Source organism: Amia ocellicauda, chromosome 4 (genome assembly GCF_036373705.1).
Source record: "Amia ocellicauda isolate fAmiCal2 chromosome 4, fAmiCal2.hap1, whole genome shotgun sequence".
NCBI classification, from domain to species: domain Eukaryota; kingdom Metazoa; phylum Chordata; class Actinopteri; order Amiiformes; family Amiidae; genus Amia; species Amia ocellicauda.
Window position 1 is genome coordinate 1,534,594 of NC_089853.1, and position 24,169 is coordinate 1,558,762.

The 24,169-nt window shown below is 40.1% G+C and overlaps 2 protein-coding genes across 7 annotated transcripts in view; one reads left to right on the forward strand and one right to left on the reverse strand.

The window, feature by feature from the left end:
* Positions 1–719: 719 nt before the first annotated feature.
* Positions 720–20,180, reverse strand: LOC136747538 (basic helix-loop-helix ARNT-like protein 1). 3 transcript variants are annotated; one of them, XM_066700420.1, is made up of 21 exons: positions 20,059–20,180; positions 14,615–14,697; positions 10,856–10,921; positions 10,112–10,259; positions 9,260–9,280; positions 8,662–8,805; positions 7,005–7,043; positions 6,703–6,741; positions 6,454–6,611; positions 6,177–6,256; positions 5,884–5,976; positions 5,472–5,589; positions 4,898–5,047; positions 4,438–4,684; positions 3,814–3,920; positions 3,321–3,471; positions 2,870–2,958; positions 2,646–2,754; positions 2,215–2,308; positions 1,705–1,807; positions 720–1,357 (listed from the first exon to the last, which is right to left on the reverse strand). In XM_066700420.1, the coding sequence occupies exons 3-21, from the start codon at positions 10,866–10,868 to the stop codon at positions 1,197–1,199; spliced, it is 2,064 nt and encodes a 687-aa protein (XP_066556517.1). In that variant the 5' UTR covers positions 10,869–10,921; positions 14,615–14,697; positions 20,059–20,180; the 3' UTR covers positions 720–1,196. The 3 variants fall into 3 exon arrangements, with proteins under 3 accessions (XP_066556517.1, XP_066556516.1, XP_066556518.1); XM_066700419.1 differs by having other exon boundaries at positions 14,611–14,697; XM_066700421.1 differs by lacking the exon at positions 8,662–8,805 and having other exon boundaries at positions 14,611–14,697.
* Positions 20,181–21,240: 1,060 nt separating this feature from the next.
* Positions 21,241–24,169, forward strand: part of LOC136747540 (carabin) — a 75,637-nt gene continuing 72,708 nt past the window's right edge. The window contains exons 1-4 of one of the 4 annotated variants that reach the window (XM_066700425.1): positions 21,241–21,937; positions 22,498–22,585; positions 22,922–23,029; positions 23,915–24,107. In XM_066700425.1, coding sequence (XP_066556522.1) covers positions 21,801–21,937; positions 22,498–22,585; positions 22,922–23,029; positions 23,915–24,107 — 526 coding nt within the window. In that variant the 5' untranslated portion in view covers positions 21,241–21,800. The remainder of the gene's footprint in view (positions 21,938–22,497; positions 22,586–22,921; positions 23,030–23,914; positions 24,108–24,169) is intronic. The other 3 variants (XM_066700426.1, XM_066700424.1, XM_066700427.1) reach the window with 3 other exon arrangements.

Consider the following 24,169-nt stretch of genomic DNA (forward strand, 5'->3'; position numbering starts at 1 on the left):
TGTGTGTGTGTATATACAGACGTGCTCAAATTTGTTGGTACCCCTCCACCAAAAACGAAGAATGTACAATTTCCACTGATATAACTTGAAACTGACAAAAGTAATTGTGTGTGCTATTTCAATTAATTATATACATACATCAGAGCTCAACACAACCTGCATCTTCAGATATTTAAAACAAATTGGATATGGGTGCGTCTTCAAGACATCAAGACAATATACTGTATCATTTAAAATCTGAATGTATTGGACAGAACATTTTTAACTGAAGATCACAATCTAAATGATTTGCTCCCAATCCAAAATATAGTCATTACACTACAATGCTAAACTGAAGTGATTTTGGAAAATACTCATAACGCAGTGAGTGGAGTAATGAACACCAATTCTCTATGATTTAATAATAAATATCAGCCCAGGCTCCACTGTCACAATGTTCTGCCAATGGTTTTCCATTCATACCATCAAGCTGCCACTAGGTGGAGCTCAAGTACAGCATTTCCCAGTCTAGGCTGGAACAGGACAAGGCAGTGCTCTGGGCTCCATATTACAGAGGTTATTCCCCAGTACAAGTGGAGATGACCTGGCGAGACTTTGGCCTAATTTCACTGAACGCACTCCGTCCGCCCCCCTTATGGAAGTCTGTCGTTTCATTACATCTCTTGTGATGGAAGAAGCAGTCTGGGTAATGTAGCACAACAGCCACAGAGACGCGCCGGTCAGATTCAATCTCAAAACAAGAGAAACAATTTACTTTTATTTAAAAAATATTTCACTGCTAATACAATACACTTTAACATTTATTTATAGCAAAGAATTCTTACATGATAGAATAAACAGATTTATGATACAATTTTTATAAGAAATATTCAACATGGACATTTTTTGTAGTGTAAAAACACCAAACACTAAAACATAAATGGCATTCAAAAAAGCTCGGGATGATACCAGTGTATAGTGAGACCTATAAAACCTTTAGACCTGGACCGTCTACGGGGGAAGGTAAGAAATGACACTTGGCTGATCGTGACTGCAGGAGGGGTGTAGTGAGATCTGACCCAGGGCGCCGACGGGCTGCTTTTCCTTCAGATCCACAGGTTGGCCTTTGATATGGCTTTCTGGCACTTGTCACAGACGCACAATGTGGAAACCGCACGGCTCTCTCCTCCATGATCTCTCCTGCGACGCGCACGCCCTCACAGCGGCCACGGCAAGTCGCTGAAGTCCACCGGCCCCCCCAGCCCGGCGTCGGCTTCTAAAAGACTCATGATGACGGCCATGGCCGCCTCGTCGTTGCTCGGGCTGCTGGAGCCCTGGTCATTGTCTATCATGTCTATTCCGATGTGGGAGTTGTCACCTGTGAAGGAAGGGGAAAGCAAGACCTTCAGCCATTGTTTATGATGGAGTATTTACCATTTTACTCTGATCATGTACAATGTCACTAACTTTAATGGACTTAACTAAACCTTGAACTAAACTCCTGCCAAAAGACTAATGATGAGCCCTAAACAGCACACTAGATCAAAGAAAAGCACAGGACGTCTCTCCAGCAGTGCGTTTTACACTTTTCTGACAGTATCTTGACATGCAAACCCAAGTAACGCCGCAGAAGATGGAGCAGGTTCGGGTGGTAACTGAATAACTGATGAGAAGTAGTGCTGGAATCGCTCGGGTGCATCTTGTGGAAATAGAGCGCACACTCACTGAGTAAGGAGTTGTTGTCCGAGTAGGGGTAGCCTATTGAATCGGGACCTTGTCCTGGCACTAGCCCCGCTGAAGGAATGTCTGGGGTCCCACCATTGTGAATCTGAGAGAGGAGAAGGAAAAGGGTGCATGAACGCTCAGTCTCAAGTCACATGGCAACACGTGCAACGATTTTAACTAGATTTTGTTCTTTGTGGCTACTGAAATGTTTTGATCTAAAAATGAAGAGTGAAAACCATCTCTGGTATCCTTATTAAATACCTGCACACATCTCGATCTGCATTAAAGTAATCTCACAGAGCTGGAAAGTCCAGTAGCGTTGCAATGAGTATTGAGCTATTACACCGAGGTGCTCTGTAATTAATCCAAGGTATTTGTTAATTGTATTCTTTATAGTCAAAGCACAGATATTTCACAGCCCTGCACCGCTCGGCTCGGCTCTTGGTGAGGGGGTTTGCCCTGACGATGACAACAGGAGCAGACGTCCTTGGCTGGGGGGGGCGCTCTCACCTTTTTGCCTCCTGGGGAGGACGTGTCTGGTGGGGGTGTGCTGGTGATGTTCAGTGGGCTGGAGCCACAGCTGGACGGTGATGACCCTCTAATCCTGTTAAACCAAAGGTCAGCTCATTAAGACGACACTGCGCGCGATTAACCCCCCGACGGCCCAGACCGGGCGTGACAATACAGTGTCCCGTTAGTTCGCTTAACCCGTTGTTTATTCGTTTTCTGGTGTTTGTGATCTTTGTTCCACGTGATTCTTCTATCTAGCAGTATGGAGCAGTATCTAACTAAGCTAATGGGTTGGAAACACTTGAGTGTTAAATGGTACAAAAACTCAAGTCACTGGTCTTCAATGAATTACACTGCTAGGCTCATGAAAACGGTGCAGGCAGGGTGATGCTCATCTCTCTGCAATGCTGCTATTCAGACCTGACACTCACCGCTGTATCTCCATGACCTCCTCTGCGATCATGCGGCCGATTTTGCCCGCTCCAGCCCGTGTGCCCCCAGGGATGCCAGGTACGGTCTGCAGAGGTCGCTTCCCTGCCCCTGGAACCAAACGACCACAAATCAGGAAGTTAGTGTGCCAGTGTGTTATGTTGACCTTAAAACGGTCTGTCTAGACCTGGAAGGGGATGACAGTGTGCAAATGGGGCGGTCTTACCATCTCCTCCTTGCAGTACACTGTCCATGCTGTGGGGGGAGGCAGCGAGTTGGGGAAAGCTGGGGTCTGTCCCATCAAGCGTGCTGCCACTGAAACGGGAAGGTGGCGGTCATTAATTACGTCTGGCAAACCGCAGCAGCCTTTTCAAATGCGTTTCTCAACACATTTCCAGCCAGTGGTGCAGGAAATACAACATTAAGAGTTCATTCACAGCCGCCTTCGGTGCAAAGAAATGGCAAATAAAGAAAGGAAACCAACTGAAAGAATGAGACGTGAGATCCAAAGCTGCATGACATGAAGTACTATTGTTTCAGCTTTTCCATAGCCTTTGTTTAAGCTTCAATTGCCCACATTCATCAAGAGTAATAACACACGTGGTTGAATTTAGATTGACAAATGCACTCTCACACTAAAAGGACACGTGCAACAAAGTGAAAATGTCATCACTTACGACACAACGGTGTTCGTAGAAACAATGTACTCGACTTCTTTGGTCCAGGGATTCATGAAGCTGAACCAGCGGCTTCTCAAAGTAATAAACGACCCATCTTTGATTTTGAATTTGTAACAATTTGTGGTTATTTTTTCTCTCGTCTGCAGCACTAGGGGAAGTAAGAGAAGATCAAATACATGTACACACACACACACAAAGTATGGGCACGTATACATCAAGATCCAATCTACTGTGCATCTGTTCCCAATGGCACCCAAGTTGATTACCATTAGGGAGAAACATGAGACATGGAACTTGCCATTGGTGGTTGTGTTGGCCATCTTGGCTTAATCAGGGCCTTCGCACAGGCAGATCATCATGCACAAATTCTCACTGTACTTCTCTTTGCAAAGTTTTGTATGGATACTTCCGAGTCGGTCAATCAATTCTTTGTCCCCATATGTGATTTAGTGTACATCTCAATGACAAGTTTGTTGTGGTTTGTCTTTACCTTGCCGGTGGCACTCGGCGAGGTGTCCAATGTCATCTTGATGGAAATATTCATAGAAGGACGTGCCAAGTAGTTCTTGGGGTAAATAAGCAAGAATCGCTGTGGCCCTATAATAAAGATAAGGCAATAAAGAGCACTTTAAACCGGCTGTGTGGGTAAAGCTGGTGAAAACAGAGAGACATTAACTAAATATCTTTAGAACAACTGAACTGAACTTCTGTAACTCAATATTTTGACTTTTTCTGACTGGAGGCATTATGAAGGTTGAGGACACTTTTTTGTCGGCTAAGCAGAAGGGGCTCAGTGTGCAGAGTTTCTGCTGAGACTCCAGTTTGACAGGAGGCTTTAGTGCGGCTGAAATGGGGAAATCAGTGGCACTTCACTTGCACACAAGCTGTCACACTAATTTGAGCTTCAGTCAGTCTCGGAACACACTGAGGTCACCCAGGTTAAGAGCACAATCCCATTAGGAAGGCATGGTAATCCTCTGAACTCCCATTAAAACCTTGTTAATTCTGCTAAGAGGGCAGGAAATAATGAATCTTGATTTCTGCAAGAGTTAATAAGGACAATGATTAAAGAAATTGAAATGTTGGGTTTTAAAGCGAGTTATTACGTTCTTACCTTTGATCTACGAACACAAATTTCCCATCTATTGCGTGCCGAGACACATACTCTGTGGGCTTCACTCGAATCTCGCCGTTCACGGGCTGCGGTACTATGTGAGGATGCATACGACCGATTGCTACAAGGCAGCTGAGGTTGCATCCTTCATTGTCCGGCTCGTTATCTTCGTCCAAACCCATTTTTGTGGGCGGCCAGCTTTTTAGATAGCCGGTGCTGTGGATTGTGCAAAAGCTTTTGCGGTCTGCTGCAGTTGAAACACACAATACACACTCGATTAGTCAGGATGTTGGTTAAGATAAAAGGCCTTTTAATAACATACAGAAACTGCTTTCTCTCTGCCATCTGACACACAAGAGCTAGGAAAACAACTAACAAACCAGGGATTAAAACAACTCTTCAATATGAACACGTCACAGCAGAGGGCGTCATTCCTCTCACTGCCAGGATGTGGCGTTACCTTTCTTTTTGGAGCAGGTGGATGGGAATTCCTTTTCTTCTACTTTTACTGAAGGCCGGTTGCATTTCATCCTGCAGAAGAAGGAGCGCCTCGCCCCCGAGCACAGTCTCGATGGCCCGGGGGTTATGTCAGTCTTCACAGGAAGGCCAGCTGAAAGAACAGCAAACAACAATATTACACTGCGGCAGGCGTCACCAACCTTCACAAGGAAGATCATAACAGGTTACTTCAAAGGAGTGCGTTCCTTTTCTGTGTCTGTATACTAGTACTGGTCCATGGCAGGGGGATGGAAATGCTACGTACAAGAACTCAAAATCGGTCAATCCATTTAAGTAAAATACCGCTCTTACTCACACAATTATTCTTGTACATGTATGGCAATGCTTGTGGTATAAACTTTTTTTTTTTTTTCTTTCCTCTGACGATTCATAGTTTAAAAAGAAACTGTGTACAGACAGACTGGGGGACTGAAGAAGGGAAATGCCTATAAAGGGAGAACACAGTGTTCCCACACACAATTAGGTAACTATGTAACTCAGTGAAGTTTCACAGATGTAGAACTAAGAAATGTTACTTTTGGCATCTATAAGTCTCTCCCGTGGGGCGGTGTCTGACGAGGACAGCTGCTCCTTTACTTTGGCAATGTCTTTAGGATGCAGGTAGTCGAACAAACTCTGACCAATCAGGTCGTTCTGTGCAAAGAGAAAAGAGAGCGTGTTAACAGAAAAGAAGCACGTCTCACTCAGTCGTGCCTGTAGGTTAAAAGCAAAGCAAAACACAATGGAGATACTGAATGTATAATCACAATTCCTACAGATATTGTAAACCTATTTCATCTTGTCATATGAGGGCCTGGATAAGGGCATCTGCTAAGAAATAAATAATAATAATAATAATAATAAATACTGTTGGAAATTCAGGCTGGGAGATAAACATGTCAAAGAATATAAATTTTCCTAGCATTGCCTTTTCCCCTGAGAACATACCTGACTGTAGTTCAGAATTTTATAGACGGACTCCGACACAAACAGGATCTTCCCACGATCACAGCCAACGACAAACAGAAAGCCGTCGGCAGCCTGGGGGGGGACAGAGACGTCGTCAGAAACAATGCACTCGCCACATTTCCAGAGCGATGAAAGAAAGTAGTACTAATACATTCACAGACCCAGATTAGCACTAGTCTTGGACTTCCCAATGGTATTTTAGGTAGAGCTGTGCAAGACTAGTGCTCATCAAGGCCGGTGAAACCAGCTGACAATGTCCAGGCTGAACCTACTCTCAGTATTAGGTGTTTCAGTTCATCGTCAGACAGGAACGCTGGTTTGTAGTTCGCTTCGGTGTATGGATTTGCAGCACCTTCGGAGGAAGACAAAGATCGCAAGGTCACTTAGATCGATTTTTTTTCATGTACGTTTTTATTGCTTCACCAATTCCCAGAGCTGAATAAGAAAGCGCATGGGAAAATAACCTCTATTCCAGAATTAAAGGTATCAATGCAGACCTTAGCCACATGCACTGTTATTGCTCCCTGTGCTGGTCTCCCACCCCCTCACCTCTTAGTGTCTTCATGTGTTGAACAGCCATTCGTAGCACCGTGAGCTTGTCTAGCTTTCTAGACATGGCATTGCATGTTGGCACCAAAGAGGCCAACTCATCTATAAAACTGTTCATTTTATCCCGGCGTCGCTTTTCTATTTGACTGTGTGCCTCCCTACAAGAGAACACAAACATGAAAGTGAGGTCTCTCTGATAAAGCACGTACGCACACGCACGCACGCAAAATATCGAAAGCAAATAGATACCTGGCATTCTTGATGCGACCTTGTTGGTCAGCACAGTCCCTGGGAGGAAAAAGAAAGTGAATGGATTGTGTCACTGAGGTAAAATGCAGGGAATGGGCAAGAACCAGTTACTAACAAGATGAGTAAAAGCCTACAAAATCAAATCAAGAATGCTAGAAAACTGTCACAATTACTTAGAAACTCTAAAAACGAATTAGCTTTATGCAGTGTCTTTCTCCTCTCATGAGATGCAATAATAGTAGAATAGATACTTCAACAAATTATCTTCAAATTAAAATCACAAAAAATACATAATTATTTACCTTACTAGTTGTTTGTCCTTGTCTGTGTCCATGCTGTCCCTTAAAAAAAGGAAAATCACATTAGTGGTTAAGAACACTGTTTAGAGAAAAGCTGCAGAAGTTTACATGGACATTCAGATTATACTTTATAGCCAGGGCTACAAATAACTGGTCTGCTGCTCCATATATAGACCTAAATGTGAAAATAGAGACAACCCTTTCAGAAGAAATGGAGAAAGTAGGGGACTTCAATTGGAGAACCTTGATTTCTTTGTGTGATAAAGTAACACATCCACATCTTTTGCCCAGATGGCATGGTGACAGCATTGATTTATTTACTTTGTCTTTAACAGTGGGTGTAGCCTATATTAGCAGGTATACAGGCCTTCAGCAATTCCACATCTGTCAAGGTGACAAATGACGTAGGGGAGTAAGCCGGGAAGCCCCTCCATCTCTGAGGAAAGCATCTGAATGGAGCGCAAATTTGACCAAAAAGTTATATATCGTGGTATATTGTGAACCACACCAGTACTTTAAATAGAGTTTGATTTATCTTTCCCTTTTAAATCGTGAGTCTGAAATTTGCCTCCTGAATAAGAGAAATGCGTTGGAACCATAGTTCTGCCTCCCCGCCTCCGTACATGGATATTTTTTGTCTGGAAAATAACAATACCACCCTGATAAAGTTTCCCATTGGAGGCTAAATTAGGCAACTGAAAAATTGAAATGTATACTAAAGGGGGATTGCAGATGAGCTCTGAATCAGAATTGGTCTGAATTCAAATGCAAGAGAGAATCGGAAGCTCAGTTAAGTAATGAGGAGGGGAAAAAAACAAGTGACCTTCTATGGTAATTAACAGAGTTAAATTAAGACACGGATTTAAAAAGAATGTTGCGTGACCAACACAAGTGTAGGTAAGAATTAATCATACCATTTTTGCAAAGCATGAAAAAACATGAGCTCATTTGATAATTACTTCATTCTATTTCAGTATTAACTATTTAAAATGCTACTTCATGTTTTATTGCATTTAAATGCAGACCAAAGTAATTGTGATACTCCCCATTTGAGATACCTTTTTTTAAATTTGAACCCCTGCTTATAATTAAGCATTAGTGGATATTTCAAGTATTTAATGCAAACTTCTGAAAGGCTTCATATGCAATCTTGAACAATTCAGTGAATTTCAGAAACTATTTCTCAAAATGAGCTAAAAGCACAACTCATAATGGATAAAGTTAATATGGTGTGACTATGCAGAAATTATATTCCAAAATATCATTTGAAAATATGGAATAAAATTAACCAAAATCTTTTAAATGGAACAGATGCATAATTTTGAAAATTATAATCCCAGGCAAGCTTTTAAAATATTTTCTTACTTCCTGTCAGCTGAGCAATTTCCTAAATATTTCTTGAACACTGACTAAAAACCTGGTAATAATTAGTATAATTTGAATTGAACTAAATCAGATATTTAGATTTAAATAGATTATTATTTTTGTATCTATTGTAACTTTTAACAGTATACACAGCTTTACAGTTTTCCTGTTCAGGCTGTTGGAAGAGCTGGAACTAAGGAGCAGGATTGGGCATCAATGACAGAAACGTAATTTGTTCCTTGCTAGAAGACATTGCGTTTCTTCTAGTAAACGTCTTACAGCTAAGTTCACTGACCTGTCAATCTCATAATATGAGATTTTCCTTTCAGGATCCATATAACAGAAAGGCTTCACTAATGAGTCACAACTTAACTTGGGAATGTGGCATTGAAACCACACTTCCTTGTAATCACGTTGTCTGAATTCTCCTGCGCTTGATCTGAGGGGACACAATTGGTTTGTTTTTTGGGGAACTAGTCTATAAATATATATATATAAATAAATAAAACAGGAGCAGGTACATTTCTTATTCTTATCAATGGTTCTGAATTGGATGGACTGACTTTAAAGGAGGGGACGATCTTTCCATTTCTTAAATGGTGGCTGAAATAGAAGCCACACAAACCCTTGAGGACAAAGTAAAGTTTCTAAGAGGAGCTAGTTTATTGGGGACTTAAAACTGAGGGTGCTGTCACATTGCTAGACAGAGGAGGCAGTGTCTGCATTGAAAGGAATTTAGGACACAGTAGTAGACAGTTCCACACAAGCTCATGTTATGTGTACCTTTGAATAGGAGGGGATCAGGATTTAACACACTAGGGCCATTGCACACAGAATCAGTGATGCATCTGCCCGTCACATCTTTATGATCTGTAAATGATAATCATACTTACTCAAAAGAAAAGCCATCAATTCTGAAAAAGTAAGGACAGGGGGTTGTTACACGTTCATGATATTCACATCAATCAATACTGATAAAGACCCAACCTACAGGCTAGCCTGATCTGCATTTGAGTAAGCTAGGAAGTTCCCTTTGCTGGCACACTGAAGGATGCATCTAAACTATTTTGGCACTTTTACAGTCAATATTAGATGGCAGCTCTCAAAATACAAATTATGTTTTAACATCTTGACACTTCCTAATTTTAATTTTGGAGTGATCTAGGCTCAAATGCGCTCATTCCGATTACCCCCCTTCCCTGTTCTGATGTAAGTAAGAAAATATTTTTGTATTGATTAATTCAAAATGATGATATATTGCATGCTTAGGTGATATATTGCCTGACCCAAAAAACAAATTAACAATGGAACAGATACAATGAAAACAAGCTAATGCAATCAACACAAACTAAAACAGTTCTCTATATTAAAGGCAGACAACAAACTTTTTAAATTGTAATTGGTGAAAATCTGTTTTCTGAGTAAATTAAAAGGTTGATATTGATTAATGTACACTTTAACAGCTTTGATTTTCAAAACCATAACCCGTTGAGTATATTCCACAAAAAAAGACCCACACCCGGTCTTGAAATGCCAGAAAATGTCATATTTTAAATCTAATTGATACATTATTGAAATGGATTATAAAGCAAATAATTAGTTACTTTGCAAAACAAACATTAGGAATTTAACCCAGTTCCAGAAAACACTAAACCTTCTTGTTTTTCACAATGTAACATGGAAGTTAAAAGCCACTGCAAGGCCTATGCCACCCCAACCCTGGTCGTGGAGGCCACTGTGCTTACTGGTAGTCAGTGGAGCTTCCCTTCCTCTTGCGCGTGTAGTCCATGCCTGGGGCACTGATAGAGCTGCTGATCAGGTCAGTGGGGCCCGGGGACATGAACTCATTCATTGTAGAAGAAATGTCCATTCTTTGGTCTGCCATTAGATCATCTAAACCGCAAAGCATCAATGAAGCAAATCATTTGAATCACAATCAAGTTCTTCCACTAAAAGGGTCAAATGTTAAAAAAAAAAGATTCTAGAGGATATTCAATAACATTTCTGCCTCAAAATTCCAGACAAGAATAAGGCAATCAGTAAAGAATTATTTTCAAACAGGAGTGGTTACCGTTTTATTTACTTTCTGGAAGATGCCCCTACTATTTTACAAGACTGATTCAACTATTGTGCATTGGAAGCTGTTACTGACAAACTGTACATCTTACAATTAATATGGCCCAATTCTAACCTCGCTCCAAGACTGCCCACTGTGATTAGGTTGTATATAATATGATATTTTTACATATCTCTTGACACAAGCAACTGCTAAATGCAATGTCATTTTTATGAATATGACCCCATGACCAGAAGAAGAATATTACATATTTTACATTCAACCTTACCATGGGAATTGGGTCACTTAACATAAAATACTGAATATGGGATTTTCACCATAGACTGTACTTTTACTGTACGGTCCCCATCTCCCTGTCTAGTCCACTATGAACAATCTCAGTGCTGGTCAACGAGGTCTTCAAGCTACTCACCACAAATGTTCATACAGGCTGTTGTTCTCAAAAGCTTTCACTCCATACTGTCATTCAATCTTGAGACTGAAATGAAAAACAAGATCATGCATTGTCATCCGGGTTAAGAGCTAAAGCAGCTGATTACAAGTGCTCTTCAGTTCTCACTGGCCACTAGAAGATCTTTCTAACATTAGCAGGTGGGTTTCCTTCTTCCAAAGAAGCTGTGAGAGAGAATTCACCAAAACCAACACTGAGATTAGGAATTGAAAAGCAGTCTTCCAGAAGAGCAGATGGGACAAAAGATACATGAATAATGTAGGTGCAATGGTTGCTGAAAATGTACTCTAATGAAGGTTGAATGTGTATCTTAAACTCAGCATAATCATATTGTCATGTTATTACTGCCATGGTATTCGTATAGCTAAGCAAAGACCTTAGAGTACATTTTTTTTTTCCTCTGCTGGTTGTGAGGAAGGAATGTACAAATATTGTAAAGATCAACACAATCTAACCTTAAGCAGGAACAAATAACAGTCACTGTGGATTTAAAGTTGACTTCTTATTTACTGAACAGGCTGCAAATTACATATTTTACTGATTGCTGCATATTGTGCAGGATTATATATCCCTGATGTATAATTTACCCTAGGATCTTTTTAAACAAACAAAAAAATATACTTACACAGTCAGAGCTCCCATTCAGAAACAAAAGAAAAACGTTTTTTTCCCCACTAACACTGCATTATTCATTTTCTGTTTGTTTTTAACGTCAATGTTAACACACATATGTTTTATTAAGTGTGAGCCGTGGGCTTGATACGAGCAAAACATATCTTGCAGTGGTATTATATGTAGTCATTGCAGGGAATGGTGCCAAACATTATTTCAGAGAAGGATTACTGCTATTCTGTTGATGGTTTAGGTTTTCTGAAAATTACTTTAATGAGATTTCATGAGAAATTAGGGAGAAAAAAAAAGACAGTGAGCTAAAGCTCCATTTAATCTATTTTTGAAAACAGGTAGGCCACACAAACTTTCTTCTGCTAAGAACAAAATTAGTCCAACATGTTGACATAACATCAGTACATCCTATCCAGCTGAACTGAAAACATACTAGCATCATGGCTTTCCCCTGATTGTCATTGATTTTTGAACATGTTCATTCACAGTCCAGTAAAAGGAAATTTGGAAAATAACGGAGCAATATCTGTTTTATGTGAAGGTTCCTACATGGCTTCTCTGATCCTTTGGAGCTGCAGGTCACATTTCCTTCACAGAGGAACCTCCCAAAAACCCACATTACATCAGCACAACAGCAGCCTCTGCAATTGGACCAAAAACAGTCATACTTTCCATGTATTATTATTATTATTTTTGTTACGTAGAAAGAATGTTTTTAATTTTGGTTAGTTTAAGTCATGTTCTGCTTTCCACACATTATAAAACCTACCTTTGCCTCTCATTAGGGAGACCCATTGCCCTTTTAGCAGTTATACAAATCTCTTTTCCCATTAGATTGAAAAAACAACAACCCAAAAACCTGAAGGTTTGCTTTCTCTACAGGACGCATTTGAATCATGCTAGGCTGCCTTTTAAAACAAGAGTAGAGCTGATGATGTCATAGTACATTCTCTACTCTAAAATGTTAAGCATTGAAAGGAGTTAATCTTTATGCATAGACTTTTCATAGCATGGTTGACTGTATGATATAGCAGAAAATAACACCAATTCTGAATTTACATTAGATAACACAAATTACTTTGCCACACAGTTCTATATAATTGTGTGCATCCAGTTTTAGTTGCCTACCCTAAATACAGTTGGCCTTATGCTATTTACTATAGAGTATATATCCAACAGCACCTGCTCGCTTGAATTAATGCAAACCTGAGCTGCACAGTGATAACAGATTTCCACTGATAAACATTTGGTCTGTACATCAAATTGAATGAAGAAAGAATTCTGGTCTCGCCTTTTTCAGTGCCTTTCACTGCACACACACCTAACATGGGCACACACTGGCCCGGCAGGGAGTCAGATCTGCTAATCATTGGTCCTCTTCTAGTTGCCTGGAAACCTCAAGGGCCTGCTTGAGTATCTGCCATGTAGGCCACTTCCGGATTATATTGCTTTGTGACAGAGAGCAGACAATTTGAACCCGTTGCACTGGCTGTCTATTAATTTTGATTCAGGAAGCTTTTGCATAAGTTTGCGGAACAGTTTTGCTTGCGGGGTAGGAAGGCGCAACAACGTTGACCTGCCAGGTGGCCGAGCCGAGATATCAAAGGGATAAGCCGACAAATGCCAGAGACAGAAGGCGGCTTTGCTCATCTCGCTGTTCCCGGAGTCCTGGTCATGTGACTGCTGTAATCATGAACAAAGCTAATCTCGTGATCACTCCTGCACCTCGGAGGGAGGGAGGGAGGGAGTGGTGGAGGAAAAAAAAAAAAATCAAGGTCAGAGTGAAAGTAGGTCAGTTGAATCACCCTCTTTGCTTAGGAAGCAAAAAGCTCTTAAGTTTCAGCATTACAAAAACTCCCAGGTTTGCCAAACGATCAAAAACCACAAGCTGTTCCATAAATTGAAATGCAACTATATATATGTATTAGTTATTTTCATGACTTCTTCCGCTGGCAACTTCTGTGAGACCAATCATATACAAAGTAATATTTTTTCTGATTTGGGAAAACTTAAGAATCTGTTATACAACAATAACACAGCCTACTGAATTAATGTATTTATTGTAATCATCTTTCCTAATAGAATCCCTCTCTCTATCCTTTCTGCTCTACCTTCCCCCCTTCAATACTCCTGCCTGCATGGCCATTTATCAGTCTGCTTTACCTTTAGCTGTTAAACTCTGCATCGCAAGAAAACTTCAGGCTAGTGTGGCTAACATCAACAAGTCTTAACTCACCGTTTCCATAAATCAAACTGCACTATGGCTCACAAAGCCACTCCTGTAAAATACAAAGGCTCACGGCAACACTGCCTGTTGCCTCGGGGTTTCACTCTCTATCGGGTGATATTTGCATTCCCTTTCACATTCTTATAAGAATCACACAAAGACTAACGGCAAAGAGCAAACCTTTACATTTGTTACCAATGATGTCTGTTTGTTTGTAACTAGCCCAAGTTAGTTACTCTCTTAAATGTAATTGTTTTCCCCAGAGGAAGGCATCTTAAAAAATAGTAATATTGTTCTCTTGAATAAATTAATACAAAGTTGTCATTTTGTGTTAATTTGTTCTTTGGTCATACTGTTCAGAAGACAAGTGTTGTTAACCAGAGTAAGGTCAATGACAAACTCATAATTTAAGCTTGTACCAAGAACACTTCAGTCTACAAATATAGGCATGAATCTTTTTTTAATCGAATAAACACATTATTCTATCTGCCGGTTTCCTAAAAAAAAAAAAACTTTAATTCTAGCACATTAATTGTATTAATCACACATTTGTCCAAAATAATCCCTCTCCAGTTATTAAGACTTGTTTGCGCAAGGTATTTGCTGTTCCAATATACTGATATGAAAGTATCTTTAAAGTCAAAAATAGGTATCTGCTTGTTGGATGTTTTCCAAAATTCTCCTGCAATTGGGTTTTGATTTATGTTATAGCAAAAATGAGGTACCATGGAAGAAGAAAACGAGCTGGTTTAACTATACCATTTGTCACAAGAATAAAATGTTTCACAGATGAAATACAATTAAATGATATAAGCCTACTTATGAAAATGTACTAAATAATAATATAAATCATATAATGGCTCACCTACAAATAAATTGATCTGGAGAGATGGTTTTCCTGATTTCAGTCTTGCATTGCAGAGATCTTCCTGCTGGATTCAGTGTCAGGTTGCTGGGGAGAACAAGAGAGTAGGATGCAGGGTAAGGTCATTATCAGCTGAGTATTGCAGTCAGTTCTGGAGAACAGAAGGCAGTTATGGACCAGTACCATGAGAAAGCCACAATGTCTTAAGCATCTTGTCCTGGTAGGGCCCACTGCAGAAGCACCAGGGCCAAAGCTGCTCACTGGATCCCCATGCAGATTAAACACTGCCTGCTGCTGCCAGCTTCCTGCAGGCGGTCAGTTTCTGTTCTGGCCGTACAATTAAGATCTTGTTTACAGACCCACTTCTTGAAGAGAACAGCCTGTGAATGACTGGGTTTCCACCTGGCATGGAGGGTGAGGTACACATTTTCATGCCCATATCGACCCAGGCCAGATTTGTTTCTCTCGCTCCAACCACTTACAGGGGCAGTACACTATTATCCTTTCCTCTGAGCTTTACATTACTGTGAACCCAGTCTTTCCTTCATATCCCTCACTGTCAGCTAATGAAATCTTCTTTAACATCAAAATAGGAATACAGGAATACATTTTGTAATCGAGTACAAAAATAAGATACATTATTCTTCCAGCATGATATTAAACTAAAGAGGTATCCACGCGTCAAATTAGCAGCTAACAGGTACAATGTTTTCTTGTTGTTATTGCTTTTCCTCACTGCATACTGATAGCAGATTAGTGCTACACACACCAAGGTAATTTGAAATGTAAAACGATGCCTTATTGCAACAACAAAAACAGCTGTGATTACTTTATTTTTGTAACCTACAGCTCAATACATGTGCTGTCCACACACTTCCTGAAATGACTAAACAGGCACTGATTAATCCTAATGAAAGTCCAAGTCAAAAAGTTCAAGACACAAACATAATGAAGTAGGCCAAAGTATGTCATGTTTTTCACTTTCGCTTTGGGGCCGTTTACATCTCCCTGCTCTGCTCCAGTATAACGGAATACAAAAACTGTAAAAATAGAAACGGCAGAATCTGGGAGAGCTAGTGTGACGAAATCCTATAAACAACGTTTATGCTCTTTAAAGCTTAATGACATATACTGCAAACAGTAAAAGTCTTGAAAGGCCACAGGAAGGCCATGCACTGCCATCATATTTTGTGCCAGGGAGAGGAGAAATGGAAATGCACACTTATAAATCATTGAAATTTAGCTTCGTGGCATCTGATGGAGGAAGCTTGAAGAATAATAAACACAGCCAGTTCCTCTTACAGCACTGACCCTTACTGAACACCAGTAAGCACCCTCACCAACCACTTTGATGAAGCATTAACTTTGAAAGTCTCCGTACTCGTGTGCTTGGTGGAGATTTAGAGGTCCTATACCAGCTCTTTTCGGGTTTTACAGCCTGTTTGTCCGTGCCAGAAGCTTGACATAAACAGATGTGTCGGAGGGAGTTGAGATCTCACGGGAGGGAGATTATTTTGTTTGGTGTCATTAGAATTTTCCCTCAATGGCTCCTTGGTGGCTCGGTCTGCAGCACAGAAAACTGAACAAAAACCAACTTCTTTGATTTCTGTAATTTCAATGAAAGGCAAGATAGTCTTAGCATTACTTGGGCACTTTGGGTTTCGAAGTGTCAGGGGATGCCTAAACATGAGCCGCGCTGTATAATGCATGGTAAATTTAGACTGCATGGTAGATATAACCTCAGCTGCTTGTACAACAGCTTGACCTACTGTACATTGATCTGGATCTTAATGACCGTAATGTCCCCCTCCTTATCTTTTTTAATGTGACCAAGAAAGCAGTCAGAGAAGCAAATATACCTGTTCAATAATGACTACCTTAAAATATCCAATTATAAATAATAGTTTATTTTTAATTACAAATAAATTGTCAGCTGTGACTGACAAGATAGGCTGGGAAAGATTTTTAATCCTGAAAAACAACAAAACAGCAAATGTTCTATTTTGAAGAGCACTGAAGAGCTCAAAGCAACAGGCATGTTAATAACAATATGTTTAAGTTACATGTGGAGGATTATTTGCTATTAGTCTTTACTGAGGTGAAGAGCAACAAAACAGGTTATTTCATTTAAAATAATAAAGCGGCAGCCGTTCTGAACTACATGGTGTAGTATACAAAGACCTGGCCCTGATAAGCAATCTCAATCATGGATGTTGACTGACCTACAACCCTCAACAGAATACCTGAAATAGTAATTGTTACGAAACAAGACGAAACAGGAAACTAAACATCATAGCAGAAATCTACAAAACTATACAGGCCACGTTTAGTTCAAGAATAGCAAATAAACATGAGAAAGAGGAAGTCTAATGTTTTTTGTCTTTTTTAAACACTTCTAAATGTAATTATAAGGACCTGCACAACTTCCTGTCTTGTGTGGCACATTTCAATCACCATTAAGCAATTCTAATGTTTACTGCAGGAGACACTCAGAGTGCTGGCACAGTCCATACTGAAAAAAAAATCCTTTACCAAAAAAAAAATACTGGGTTCTTAGTCACGGTCACAACACAAGCACTTTGTGCCGATGCCATTTTAAATTACTCTGCACTGTAGTTGCTTGTATTTTCATCCTTTAAAGTGTTTGCAGAAATTCTGCTTTTGTAAGAGCAGGTCATTCTAACCTTGCTAGCATAATGCAGTGTACACACAGAGTTGTTACTTTAATTTGAGTTGACGCTGTTGAGCGGTAACACCTTTGCTGTCAGTGAGTGTCTCTGTGTTCAAATGGGCACCAGGGCATTAAAAAAAAATACATGTAGGCCCTTAAAATGTCTTGCTATAGTCACAAACAAGGGCTATAACAAGAGCTTATTAACACAACTAATACAGGATGTTCTCTCATTTGCTCGCTTTGATACACATGTTGTAAATGTCTTTTTTTTTTAATAAAAAGATAAATCATTTAGGATAGTGGTAGTGGATGGTCGCAGTAATCTGACTGCCTATATAATGGCTTCACAGCTGTATGACACTGCACTGCCTGGCATACATTTACAGAAGTCTATGTGGAAGACTGCCAAACTCCACAGACTAATACTACTGTAAGTAATTAACATTAATTAATTAATTAATGTAACACATTCGTTCATATTGCAGTGTGGTTAAAAAAAATGCTTTATATCCACATCCATGTTAAAAGGCCCACCCTTTCTGAATGGTTAAGTAGTGCAGTGCTTTGCCTGTTGTAACAGATGACCGTATTTTTAAACAACTGTTTCTAATCAACATATATTTTATTATTATTACTCAGAGCCATTTCAATATTATATGATCTAATGAGAAGCCATTTTCACAAATTGGGGAGGAAAACTGGCAAAATCTTTATTCCCCATTAAATCTAACTCTCATTCTTATAAATCGCTCTGCACTGTATTTTAAAGAAACATGACCTTACTGTACCTCTGTGTTGGATATTACACTTTTTTTTTCCATTCTTCGCTTGAAATGAGAGGAAATGACAATGCAAGGGACTGTTGTATTCTGTTTCAAACTAGGTCACCATTTTATGTCATTTTTCCTTCAGTGCAAGATAAAACAAATGTGTGTTATATAGATATATGTTTTCAGATATACAGCACTCAATGTAAGAGTTTTAATCTGTAAAGGCAAACAAAGCATAGTTGAACACTTAGAGTGCTGTCTTTTCTGTATGATTTCCATTCAAGAAAAAATGTTACTCATCCACTCATTGAAATATAGGTGTTTAAATACAGCACAGAATAACTGGTGCACAGGAGAGACCTATACATTTGCATTTTCTTTCTTAATCATTTCATTTTTTTCACTGCAGGGTATTACTATCGAGGCTATGTAGGTATAAGACTAAATTCTCACCGCTATTTTGGGGGTTTCAAACCTCCACACATTTCTGCACAGAGAAACCAGCAAGCAGGCAGTGCGATCAAAACATTCACTGCAAAAGATCAATTGTGATGCGTAATGTACAGTGGCTCAGTGCAACATTTAAACTGTGAATATGCTAATATCTTTAAACAGGGCTGGCCTTGAAGCAGTGTTTGTGCCAAATCAAGGGAGGTCAGGAGAAATAAAGGTTCTTCTGTCATGACTGATAAAGGATAGCTGAGCGCTTTGCTGTGATGGACTCCAGATGAGAAAGCACTAAAACAGCACAATCTGCATAAACACTATCAAAGTAAAACCTGAAAAATAATTTCTAACACGTGATTATAAAATGTACTGCCATACACAATGCTTTCTACATAACTTTTAAAGTATAATAAATGTCTAATTAATTCTGAGTTGACCAAAGGTATCTACAATTAGATTGGCGGAGACCTTTAAATCCCCATTCAGAGTGCAACAGTTTTGGAAAATGAAAACACAAGCAAGCCTCTAAAGTCCTTCAGATAAACCTTGTGCTGTGGGAGAGATTTCTCCATGGGTATCGGTTTGGGTTGAGAATGACAGAATAGCTATTTCAAATCATTTTGAAATGGGAGAATACCACTTTTCTAAATCTTTATATATTTCTCTCCAGTAGAGCAGGAGATGGCTAAATATCCAGACATCCCTTTCACTTGATGTTGAGTGGTGTCAAATGGACAAAGTATTTATTTCCCATGTTACTATACTGACCATATGATCTGAATCCACACAATACATACATTTTAAGGATGACATCACTCACCTTTCAGATCAGGAATAAGAAACTATTGATAACATCAGTGAATTAAAAGAGAATAAAATAAAATAGCCCTTCGACAGAGGGAACCCCTGGTCCCAGGTATTTTCCTAACAGGTAAAGCTACTGGGCTTTTAAGGCCTCAGAAGGTTGAGAACACACTCAGACCACATCACCACATCAAACCAGACCATCTGAAGCCTAAACGATGACATCAACCTGAAGTTTCCTTATATACACATTAACTATGAGAGCCGAGGGAGTGAACACATTCCTGTGACACTGACAGCTGTCAATCTGCCTGTGGACGTCTGTCAGACACAATACATATCGCACACACAATTACATCACTGTAGCGACTTAGTGAGATGCAATTGCTTTTCTTTTTCTTTTTCTTGCGACATCTGCCTAAATGAGCAGGGACCCGCCGCGGTGGCCGGTGCGGTGCAGCCGGGGCATGGCCACCTACATTGCTGACCATCCTGCTCCGGATTCATGGCACATTTGAGCACTGCCGGTATTGTAATCTGAGCAGTCAAAGGCAGGAAAAAATGCCATTCGCGATGTTAAATGGCATCCTACGGCTTTAAAGTTATATATACATAGGACTGCCCCTCCTCCAGCAATGGCAATATATCCTGATTTGGAACAGCACATTTCATTTCGGCATTGCCCGATTTTGTTTACCGCCGTCCCACTTATCGATAACATGAAATAAGAAGTAAAGCAGCGTTGATACTTACGTGGTGAAAGTTAAGTAAGCACATTTAAATACAGGAGAATATGGACGGTGATAAACAGCAGCAGTGCATGACCTACTTTCTCCCTGCTGTAACTGTCGCACCACTAACCTACTTTTCAACCAATGACGTCTTCGCAGGGGCCTGCATCGACGCTCCAGCCAGTCGGACGGGGCCTTAAACGCATTCAACCAATCACAAGGCGCCTAGCAAAACAAAGACGGTACGTTCAGGTTGATACATAACACAACCTACGTAATCAACCGGAGACGTAGCCAATGGGAGGGGTCGGTAAAACACGTAGCCAATGGGAGGGGTCGGTAAAACACGTAGCCAATGGGAGGGGTCGGGAAAACACGTAGCCAATGGGAGGGGTCGGGAAAACACGTAGCCAATGGGAGGGTCCGATAAATAAGTAGGAACGCTTTCAGTCTGAGAAAAGGTGACTCGAAACGTTGATGAAAACATTCCTGATGTAGCGACGCCCACATCGTTAACTGAATACAGGACAAGAGCGGCAGTTTAATTGACTGACTTTTAAAAACTCAAATCTGTCCAGTTTGACTTGCTCTTCTGGTACAGTAGCACCTAAGACGACGTATGGATGATTGGGTAACACCTCAATGTGTCAGGTTTAGGAACTGAAACTTTGTTTAAAAAAGTGAAACCCAGTCAGCGCTAATAAATCCATTGACTTCTTCAATCCATATAATTAATCGTTAAAGTAGAAGCTCTTCACTTTCTCCATCCAAACAATGTGGGGAAGCAATAAAAAGGCAAACACAATGCTAACAAAAGTGTAGAATTGAGAACAAGGGCAGTGATGTTCAGACTGTACAATGCACTAGTTAGAGCTCATCTGGATACTGTGGACAGTTCTGGGCTCCACACTTCAAGAAAGATATCGCTGCTCTAGAGGCAGTTCAGAGGAGAGCAACCAGACTTATTCCAGGTCTGAAGGGAAAGTCCTACTGAGAGACTGAGGAACTGAACCTTTTCACCCTGAAACAGAGGAGACTACGTGGGGACTTGATCCAAGTCTTCAACATCATGAAAGGCATCGACCACATCAACCCAGAGGAGCTTTTCCAGATCAGCTGGGACACACGCACCCGGGGACACAAATGGAAATTGGGCTTCAAGGCATTCGAGACAGAAAACAGGAGACACTTCTTCACACAGAGAGGCGTCACAATCTGAACAAACCCCCCAGCGATGTGGCTGAAGAGACAATGTGGGAACATTCAAAAACAGACTGGATAGGATCCTTGATCACTGAGTTATTAATGGACACCAAACGAGCACCATGGGCGAATGGCCTCCTCTCGACTGGACACTTTCTTATGTTATAAGTTCAGCAACACAAGTAACTTAACGCCACCTATCGGAAATACATTGGATAATATTAGCTAGTGTTTCATTCATTCATAATATGTATTATTAAACTGGGGATTAAAGGGTGTCATTCTGTTTTAAAATTAGATTCTAGTATGAACTGGTCTGGCACCTGTTCAACATCCGTGTCGGGTAATTAATGAATCTACGAAGCAACGTGTTTCAATGTATTCGATTGGAAGTTGATTTTCAATCCCGACTTTCAATTGGCCGCAGCGCCTGCCAATCAACGCAGCGGCTGGAAAGTAGGAAACGGCGTCGGATTTGAATTCGCAGCTACTGTGTTCAGCGGCTCAGATTGTGTCCCTGTTTGTTACGCTGCCTTGCGTTTCAAACTACAGCAGGGAATAATGTTAAGGAGGAGGAGCAGCGCAAGTGGAAGAGTGTCAAAAAGGCGTCCTGTTGTTTTGACATTTGATGAGTTTGGCTTTGCGGAATTCAGAAAGAAAGACATGAAGCTGCTGCAGCACAGATGTCATGAGTACAGGTACAGGTCTTACACCATCGTGCGCGGCCTGCGCTTCCACGTTTCCTGTTTGTAGTTTGTTACGCGTGTTTTTTTTACCATTTCGCGGAAGTAAAAACGAACCAACAACAACAGGAGACTGCACTCCGGCTATTAATCAGTGACTTAGTGCAGGAAATGTGTAACGTCATGTAATGATTGTGCCTCATACATCATAGCTTGCTTGTGATTTATAAGTTGCTTACCTGCTATTAATATCACACATTATGTAATTATAGCCCATAAAATAAAAATAATACTACCCGCACAGACTGAACATACTAAAGTGTAGTCTGCCACAACTGCAAAATATGCTTTACAAATAAGTAACTTCTGCGATACAACTTAGTGCACTACAGACTGCACAATCCAGTACATTATAGTCTATATCTGGGATCCCCAGCCGGTCGGGACCTCTGTGACCCAATCCCGTTATTGGGTGCCAAGCGATTCGTTACACACTCCGGTAGAAGCTCCGGTTGACGAGGGTACTGCGGCCATGTGACTGCAGTCCATTTCATGCTGGGATTGTATTTCGACAGCTGCCCCACAGCAGACTCGGTGAAGGCGAGAGAGCTGTGTGACCTGCTCAGCTACTGGAATGGATCTAGTTTTATCTGCAGAAGCCAGGTGACTTGTTATAGAGATGTAAACCCCACCATGTTTTACTGGATTTCACTGATTAGACCCATCACAGTTGCAGAATGAATATTCAAAGAAGACAATAGTAGTTGCTTTCGTGAATACACTGTTCTTGTGCTATAATCTCTGTTGGAGTTTTGGTATTCGCTGATAAGTGAGTTCCATAAGATTGAAAATGGAAGGAATCTTTCAGTAATATTTATGGACTTTTAAATTGTGTAATATTATGGTGGTTGTTTGCTAAAGCACAGATTTAAGCCATTGATATATAGTAGTGTTTTTGTCCACGTGATTGTTATGTATATTTAACGATTTGTTTTTCAGATTGAACGATATATTAAAATGGGCATTCCACCAGAATTACGTGGTCGTGTATGGAAGTGCCTATTGAATATCCACTCTATGCAGGAAGCCAATTCGTTTAATTATCAGGTACATTAATGTCTGTGTTATTGTCTTGCTTTCTTATGTTTTATTGCAGACTTGCAATATGTTGTTGTAAATGCACAATTGAACCATCCATTTTAACTCCCAGAGCTGATGGGGTGTTCACACCTGCCTGTCTTTTCTAAGACTATTCTATATACAATAAATTTATTTTTATTTTTTTAAGTTTAGGATAAGAGATTAATGCTTATGTTCCCATCTCTGGAGACCACAAAAGGTTTGCAGCATACCTGTATGCTAGACCTAATATGTACATTAAGTGTCCCAAGGAGATCCAACTCTCATTCAATCTTATTTGATGTTATCTTCACAGGATCTAGGCCTAACCTTTATTTGAGTAACACATAAAACCACAAAACAGGATTTTGCATGTCATCAGTGCAGCTTTACAATTCTATCGGAGACACCGTAGTCTTCAGATATACTTTGAACCTTAATTTTGTTTTGTTTGATATATTAATCAAATCATTCAGTTAAGGAAATTGATGGATTCATGCCAAAGTTTTAAAAATAAAATGAATAATTGTCTTCCTAAGAAAATAAGTATTTTTACTTGAAACTTTAGTAAAAACTAAAAACTGCCCTCTTGTTAATACACCATAAACTAGTACATTGTGATGGATATCTTAATGTATGATTGTCATAAAAAAAAAAAAATCAGTGCTCACGAGTCTTTTAGATTCCACTTCTCACTGTAGATCTCACTGTATGTCCATGGCAAGAAGATTGCATTTAAAAAAACCTGGAGCACACATTCACAGAAGCCTGAACATTTCTCAAAAGCTTTTCACTATAGTAGAGGAAATAAATAATCACATTCTGGCACTGTATTTAAAATGGTATGTACATTTTGTATTTTTTCTTTTCTAGAACTGTCTCAAGGAAATTAGGAAGAACCTCGTTGACCTTGGTGTGAGTGAATATAATATCCATTCTGCCATCTCCATTCTGAGTGAAGCTGAGAATGAAATGGGACACATGAAGGACAGCTCTCAACCCAGGCATGTGTCTGAGCTTTGCAGCAGCGATCTTGTCGTTTTCAAGCAAATCGCTCTTGATCTGCGTGAGTATCCTTTTGAAATTCTGAATCCTTAAATGCAAAGGGAAGGTTTGGCATTTTAAGTT

Excerpts from the sequence above, each read along its gene's own strand:
- LOC136747538 (XM_066700420.1), bottom strand. Across the intron at positions 5,048-5,471 it reads GAGACTTATAGATGCCAAAA|CTGGCCTTCCTGTGAAGACT; the intron begins GTAACATTTCTT and ends CTGTTCTTTCAG. Across the intron at positions 4,685-4,897 it reads CACCTGCTCCAAAAAGAAAG|CAGACCGCAAAAGCTTTTGC; the intron begins GTAACGCCACAT and ends TTTCAACTGCAG.